The 8,763-nt window shown below is 33.0% G+C and overlaps 1 protein-coding gene across 2 annotated transcripts in view; it reads right to left on the bottom strand.

The window, feature by feature from the left end:
• Positions 1–8,763, bottom strand: part of LOC117182208 (paired box protein Pax-5-like) — a 380,233-nt gene that overhangs the window by 2,921 nt on the left and 368,549 nt on the right. For both annotated transcript variants that reach the window (XM_033375273.1, XM_033375272.1), the window contains 2 exons: positions 7,168–7,395; positions 5,992–6,098 (listed from right to left, as the gene is read on the bottom strand). In XM_033375273.1, the coding sequence (XP_033231164.1) occupies positions 5,995–6,098; positions 7,168–7,395 (332 nt within the window). In that variant the 3' untranslated portion in view covers positions 5,992–5,994. The remainder of the gene's footprint in view (positions 1–5,991; positions 6,099–7,167; positions 7,396–8,763) is intronic.

Genomic DNA, 8,763 nt, shown 5'->3' with positions numbered 1-8,763 from the left:
AACTTGAAAAGCGATTGACCAAGTGTATAGAGCTCCAAGGAGATTATGTTGAAAAATAAAAAAAAATTTACCCAAAAAAAATTGTTTGTATACTTCATTCTACGGACTTATTGAACTACCCTCGTAAAAGAATATGGCATTTTAAAGTTGTTTTCTTACACCCAAATTTTTTATATAACATTCTACTCATTATTGAAAACATATATTCGAAGAGACAGAACAAAATCTATGGGATAACATCCTGACAGAACATCGCAAACTGCCCGGTTTTGACATGGGTCATTGTGCGTCGATTCACGGCCCTGACACTGCGAGCAGAGTGGTCACTTCTGCTCCGAAGACGATCAGTAGCGTAACTAGAGCACCGGCCTATTGTTCTGCCAATTGCACGGAACATTGTCTAATTGTCTTGACATTCAACACAGAAAGATTCAGCCGTTACCCTATGACTTATTTTAATCATTTTTTTTTTACAACTTCGAATGAATAAATAAACACCTCCCCGGGACTACCCCTGGAGAAACCACATTTGGTGATCAGTATATTGTCAACAATCAGGAAAATAGTGGCAGAATCGTTACCTTATAACTCGCCAAAAACGGCCTCGGATCTTAGACTATTATGAATGGCATGACGGCCACTATCATATAACGACGCACCGATTCCCCAACTACTGCCGACGGTTATGGGACCGACCAGGGGGGGGGTCCGGTTCTGCCACCCCGCTATGATGACCTATTCATTGTCATGAGATTTAAAGCTGTTTAAATAACTAAATTCATGAAGACATGACTCAAATTAGAAATTTTCAAAAAACAGGAAATATAATTTTTTTCATTGATCCAAAAATTTCATTCCAAATTTTCACTAGATGATAAATATATTTAAAAACTATTGTATCCAAGTTTTTGGATTAGCCCACAATTTTAAAAATTAGAGTTTTTTCAAAATTGTCAAATTTTGTTCAAATTTTCAAATTTTTTTGTGAAAGTTTTTTATAGACGGGTTGAAGACTTACAAATTATCCAAATAAAATGTTTGATTTTCATGAAAAATAGAAGAGTTACATACTTTTCAAAAATTTTAACATTTTAAAAAAATAGAAATAAAACTTTTTTTATAGATCCAAAAATTCCATTCAAAATTTTCACAAGATACTAAATATATTTGAAAACTATTGTATCCTAATGTTTCGATTAGCCCACAATTTTAAAAATTAGAGTTTTTTCAAAATTTTCAAATTTTAGAAATTGTTGTGAAAGTTTTTTATAGATGAGTTAAAGACTTAAAAAGTATCCAAATAAAAATTTTGATGTTCATTAAAATTAGAAAAGTTAAATACTTCTCAAAATTTTGAAAATTTTCAAAAAATAGAAACATTTTTTTTGTAGATCTAAAAATTTCATTTAAAATTTTCGCTAGATACTAAATATATTTGAAAATTATTATATCAAAATGTTTCGATTAGCCCAAAATTTTTAAAATTAGTTTTTTTTTAAATTTTCAAATTTTTTTTCTCAAATTTGACAAATTTTTGTGAAAGTTTTTTATAGGTGGGTTTAAGACTTACAAGTTATCCAAATAAAAATGTTGATGTTCATGAAAATTATAAAAGTAACATACTTTTCAAAAAATTTTCAGAAAAATAGAAAAAAACTATTTTTCGGTTAGAAAAAAATTCAAAAAGTTTGAACTTTTTCAAAATTTGAATACAAATTTTTTTATTAGGCATGTTTTTCTAATATTTACGATTTGGTGAAATCTTGTTTTTGGTTTTTGTAAGGATTTGTAATTTTCCAATTTCTAGTGTTTAACACCAAAATTAAATATTTTAACAGCAAAATAAAAAAATACAAATTTATAGTGCATATATATTTTGCTTATTCTACTTTTAACTGTAATAACAACTGCAATGAAATATAATGCCTCATTGGTTAAGTGATTTGTACAGTCCAAGTAAGGAAATTTCGAAAAAATTAATCTTATTATTAGTGATTTGAAAAATAGCATAATCAGCATTTACGATTTTTTTCAGTTACAATGATATATTACTTGCCTTTGAAGGTTGAAAACTTGAAGAAGTTTAATCGCAGAAACTTTAGCTCAATATTAAATTTGATATTGCTTACTTCCCCAATTTTTAAATTTTATAGACAAATTAAATATAGTTGGAATCGGAATAATTCGAACATTCTGAATATATTACTTGTAAGTCGGTAATTGCAGAATTATTATTTTCTAACTTTTTAATTACAAAAAAGAGCGACTGAGTCAAAAACTCAAGTGGCTACCGTAGACCCTTGTAACTCGAGACCTAAGCGCGGTGAGGTTCTTTTCTTCTATGCCCAAGTGCGAAGTCACATACGGCCCAACATTGGCCCATAGTCGGCAAAAATATTGCCGAAGCTCGGCTGCCATTATCGCGCCAATGACGGAATGATAACTATGGCTTGCGCTTGGCAGCCAAGTAAAATTTCTAACGCTACGGGGTATCGAACTTACATCTATATACCTAAATCTATCGCCTAGCAGTCGGGACTGCTAACCACTGCGCTAAACCGACAAGTTGCAACTCTGTGGAAAAGCCATCCTCATAAGCTGCAGTTGAGAAAAGTTAAAGAACCAAATTTTAAGCTCTCTTTTTCTAATTATTAATTATTATGCGACGTTGTGTAAATATAAAATACACGAACTGTTAACAGAAATACCAATACAATAATTTTTTATCAAATAATTCAAATCGATTACAATTTTTCTTCGCGTAATATTTCGTTTTTTTTCCGTTGTAGCCTACTTCACAACTTTGTGCAATGGCAGGAAATGTAATTTTTCATAAATATTAAAAATTTTTAATGACAAAACTTAAATTTCATCGTGAACTTGAATAATTTTTTAATATTTTTTTTATCTTTAGTGTAAGATTTGTTTATTAGGTGCTAAAAGTGAGACATGGAGAAATAAAGTGCCGATTCTGGGCCAAGCATCGGTGAAAGATCGGCAAATATGAATAGCCAATGTAGACTGCCAGCACTGGCTCACCGCTGGGCCGATTAAAATGCCGATATTGGCCCAATAACTTTAGCCGACTTTTGGCTGCCAAAATTGGACCAACACTGGGCCATGTATTCAGCTCCGGCAATTCGCACTTGGGTAGCTAACATCTCGTAAAAGTCATTTAAACTATTTTAAAAAGAAACTCATGGAAAATAATAAATATTAAATTAAGACCAAGGGGCCAATGAGAAGAGAACTTAATAAACTACTTGTGAAAAAAACGGGTAAGGACACTCCTCCATCAAGAAACGCCCACCCATATGCACGGCCAGAGGATCTTCTCTCGGGGAACAGACGATAGTTCTACTATCTAAGCCTAAATCAGTGGTATTTTACTTATTCAAGTTTGGGGAGTACATCCAGAAAAAAGTTCTTAGTAAATAAAAAAAAACAACATTCTTTTGACTCGGTTCTTTTGATTCAACATGAAAATATGTTTATATTAAAAGAAAATTCATTTGATTTTAATAAATGACGTCACGTAATTTCTTTAATTTAAAGAAATTATTTGTTTAATTTAAAACAAAATTCTTTTGAGTCAAAAAAGTTACTAGAAACAATGGAAGAAATAATTTGTTTAGTGTCAGGGATATAGCAGATTTTCAAAGGGCCACGCCCTTTAGGGTGACCCTAAATTTTTCGAAATACGTTGAGAATTGGAGAAAAGGTCAGAAAAAATTGACATGCCCTGTGTGTGTCTTGTAACTGCATTTGTAATCAGCCACCAGGCTAGCTGGGAACTTCACGCCATGCCCCGATACCGTGCAATGGTGTGAATTTGACAGTTATACCCTGTTCAACGAGAGAACGAAATCGGCCGCGCAGTTTGTTTATTAACGGAGGTGTCGACAAACTTTTTTCATTGCTGTACAGCCAATCGCTGTTGAAGGGAAACACAATTTTTCCAAATAAACTGACCCAAGTGCGCTCTGAAAATTTGTATAACCTTTGTTAGGGTCACCTCTAAACCCTTGCCTGCGGGGGTCCTTCGTCTACATTTTCCTTTCTTTGACAAGCTGCGTGCAGAGAACGAAATTTCGTTCTCTCGTTGAATAGCCTGGTAGCTGATTACAAATGCAGTCATAAGACACACACAGGGCATTTCAATTTTATCTGACTTTTTCTCCAATTCTCAACGTATTTCAAAAATTTGAGGGTTACCCTAAAGGGCCTCGCCCTTTGAAAACCTGGTATAACTCGAGAATTCTTCTATTATGTCTGAATTGTGAGTGAAAAAATACATTTGCAAACGATTCTAACCGCTCAAATGCTGTCGTCTGCTACTCGCTGATTTCTATCTTTCGCAAAATTCATATTTGTCGTGAAAATAATCATTTCCTCCACAAATTTTTCGATTTTTCAACAATTTTATTGATCCCAGGATCTCGCAAACCCCCGGATATTCAACAAGTTTTCTTTTTTTCGTTCGCAAATCCTTCTAAAAAAATATATACTGAGTCAACGCCGTACTTATGAAAAAAATAATTTAAAGTCGGATTTAACCAACACCCTTTACGCGTCTTTCGGAACACGTGTTGCCAAATGTTTGAGAAGACGCGGAACCGGACTGCTCTTGGTAATAATTTAAATCGCTAAAATGTGTGATAAAGAAGTGCGGGACATTCTTGCATGGTAGGGATTTGCCGAAAGCATAGAAGCTTTCTATCGTGTAAATACTTTTATACAGCACGACCTAACCTCGCTTTTATGTAAATTTTTGTTACTTGTGTTGCACAATTTCGACACAATTGATGTTTTCACCTTAAATTTACACAAGGAATTCTAAATTAGGAAATAATAAAATTGATTTACACACAAAAAATATTAAAATTAACTTTTTTCCTCAGGTGAACAAATCCCATTTTATATTACAGTTTTTAATGTAATTTAGGCTCCTATAACTTTCAAAACAAGAAATTTCAAAAGATTTTTATCTATTTTAATACTTCTACGTGTTCACTAAATTTCATACAAGATGAAGTTAGACAATAAAAGATAGCCTTTTCTTCGTACAACCCTTCTGAGTAGACCATGCAAGTTTCTTGAAACTCGAACTGTCGAATCCGATTATTGAAAAAATATTCTCATGCGAAGAAAAACAAGAAATTTGTGCTTGTATTTAATTAGAATTATTACAGTTTTAAATTGAATAGAATTATTTGCTTCATGACAAAGCTAATTTATTTATAATTCATTATTGGAATCAAATAAAATCTATATTCATTTTAATTTAACCTGTTCTTTTTCTTCAACCAAAACAGTTATTTCATTTAAAGAAAGGTAAAGTTCAAATAAAAAAATTATATTTCTTTGATTTAAAAAAATTTTTCATTTGGAGCAATCAGATATTTCTTCAGTTCAAAGAAATAGTCGGTTTGAAGAAACGAAATATTTCTTTAATTTAATGAAATTTTCCGTTTAAATTAACGAAATGTTTTTTGAAATCTAGTTTTTAAAAAATCAACAAAAAAATTTCTTTCAATCAAACCATTCTTTGACCGTTTATCAATACTAGAATTTCTTTGATTGAACAAAACTTTTTTCTGGGTGTATAAAATTTATCTTCGATAATTTATAAACGTTAAAATTCAAGAGTTTTGCTTGGTACACTGGCCCATATATTAATAGAATGGACTCTTTTCAATTTATCGTAGAGTAAAGATAGTATATTACTTCCTTTCAGATTTATGTTTGTTCATGCAGTATTTTTTTAACAGTTAATGAATGTACGACCTGAAGCATCGATAGAGGATATCCACAATAATCTTAACTGTACAGTGCAGTGTTTGTATATTTGTTTTTTGTATTTTTATCTGATACTTTTTACTAGAGCAGAAACATTGTACTTAATTATAAAATTTATATTCTAAAAGGTATGTATTTTCCCTCATTTCCTCAAGACTGTTTTTCCCTGATCTAATCGGTACTAATACTCACTGTTTACTTACTGAGCAACCCGCTTGTCGCTGCTCCATAACCATAACCGCTGTAAGGTGCACTCGAATACTGAGAATATGCTGCGCTGTACGCGTAATCACCACCACCTAAACATACATAAAAAATAGTCAACTTAGTATTATGAGGTGCAATACAGAACAGACACACATAATGAGTTTATGAACCTTATGTTCTAGTTCGCAAAATAATACTTGCACATTTCAATTAATAATATACTATATTTCCCTAGCGAACCGAGTGAATGGAAAGGATACTTTATAGAGTATATCCTCATAGTATCCACACATAGTACCCCTTCCTTATCATGCACCAATAAGTAAAAGAAAACAACAAGATCAACTTTGAAATCGGTGTAATTCGGATTCTACGTTAAAATTCCCATTAGAAGGTCATGGAGTAATCGCAATAGTTTATATTATAACGGTAAAAAGTTTTAATTAATATAAAACGTATAACGCCTGTTGACGGCTACACTTCAAACGCATCATCTGTAAGTAGCAGTCAACAGGCGCTACAGATATTACTTTTTTCTTCAACTTTTTACCGTTGCAAAGAAAAAAAGATTGCGATTTCTCCGTGACCTGCTAATAGGAATTTTAACGCAGAATCCGAATTTCACCTATTTAAAAGTTAATCTTGCTGTTTTTTTTTAGTTTTTGTTGCATTATACGGAAGGGATACTATGTGGATACATATGAGGATTACTCTGTAGAGTATACTTTCCGTTCACGCTGTCCGCGAGGGTTTATATCACCGAAACTGATAAACAATTCTTCCTCCCGAAAAACTAATATGCTTATAAATGGCGCTCACCCATTATTCACTTATCGCAAACGCAATTTTGTAAAAAGACCTAGGGAGTAAAGTCGTTCATGTTCAAAACCCATCGTTCGCAAATAAAAACAAAATACATCAGAGTCTTGTTAATATGTATGATTATTACTTTCCTAGTTCAAAAATTCAGGTTCAAAATCTCTAGTTAGCTGAAAAATTGTGAAACCTTACCATTGGTATAATATTTATTTTATTACCGCCATCTCCAAAATGGTATTTTTCGTTATTCTGGAGGATTTCGAATTATAACTATTATGATTCTACTTTTTAAATGTTGTTGCCAGGGTATGATAATCTGCGAAGAAGCTGCGTATTACTCACCGGTTGTATAGTGTCCGAAACTTGGAAGCATCGTCGAATAGGGTGGTATTGCTGATGCAACCTGAGGTTGAGAAACTGGAGGCTGCAATATCGTAAGTCCGGGATCTCCTCCAGGGTTGTTGGGAGCCGCGGGGGCAGAGCTAGTCTCGGTTTGCAAGGAAAGCGGTGGACTTTGCTCGCCCCCTCCGGCCCCCACCCCAACATACGAAACTGCGACGGTACTGCTCTCTGCGATGGCCATGCACAACACAACACAACATTCGTATCAAGCACTATCTAACGATCAGCATATACGTTTATCGCTAAATTTGAGAGGTGGACTTTTGGGGTAAGGAAAATTGTTGAATATCGGGTAGCGGATAGTGAATTAATTACCTTAGCTCTTGTCTTACTACTTTACGTACGTCCAAGGCCACTCTCCTTTAGATATGTTTTCGACAAGGGTGTTGGATATAAACCACTCAGAAAAATTTAGAGCTCGTGATCGCAGCTCTCAAAACATGTTTCATTGTTGAGCAGAGTTTTAGCTTTTTTGAGGACACCATTAGTTACAGTGATTTATAACTCGTTTATTATGAATAAATAAAAATTTCATTACTATACTTTTGATAGGGGGTCTCGCGTCTCAGTCCCTTGAAAATGATGCATCTTTTAAAGAACTAAGTATTTGTCCTTCTAAAGTGAAGGTTATAGCCATTATTATTTATTTTAAAAAATGCTCATGGTCAACGAAAAGGGCATGAAACTTCCTATCAAAGCAGCAGTTGGAAACATTTTTTTTATTGACATTCGATGTGTCATAAATCGTTACAATCAATTAAATCCACACAAAAGCGATGTAGCTCCATTTTCGAGAAAACATCAATGTATTTTTAACCTTCCAGAATAAAGATGAAATATTTATTGTTTCAACAAAATTGCACCAACGCCCCTTCGGTAAATATTTTTTCCAACGCTAAATTATAATTACTATGAAATACCATCCAAAAGGACTACATTTTGCTCAAGTTTGAGCCCGATCGATTATTGGGGTTGGGATACTTGAGATATAGTTCGCCCTTAGATAAAAATCCAGTATCACGCCAGGCCCAATAAATTTTCCTCCAAAAAGTCGCCATTACACGATTTTTAAACTTTTCTAATATCCTTATGCAACTTTATAAAAACGTCTTTGATGCATTATTAGGTCAAATCAAAATTGAAGTATTTTCATCAAAATGATTTAACAATTAATTGGTATATTTTCAAAATTAATTTGATCTCACTAGATCCCGAGCTGTATAAAAAAAATTTTCATTTGCTCATCACTGCACTCACCAGAACCATTTCTTTCAATATAATTCAATCTAAGGTACAAGGTAAAACATTTAGTTTAAACATTACTACTAGTATCTAGGACGAAAGATTTATGATCTGCATTGTTTTTAAAAATGTCAATTTTCTCAAAAATTTGACTACGAGGGTAGTTCAATAAGTCCTTAGAATGACCAACAAATGGCACGCGAATCGCTCCAAATCATCTGTTTTCAGTTAGCACCACTCCCGACTAGATATATGGTGCAGTCACAGTCCACATCTTCTGAGTTTACGTGTTTT

This window comes from Belonocnema kinseyi, chromosome 10 (assembly GCF_010883055.1).
Source record: "Belonocnema kinseyi isolate 2016_QV_RU_SX_M_011 chromosome 10, B_treatae_v1, whole genome shotgun sequence".
Classification (NCBI taxonomy): Eukaryota; Metazoa; Arthropoda; class Insecta; order Hymenoptera; family Cynipidae; genus Belonocnema; species Belonocnema kinseyi.
This window is presented reverse-complemented; position numbering and strand designations above follow the sequence as displayed.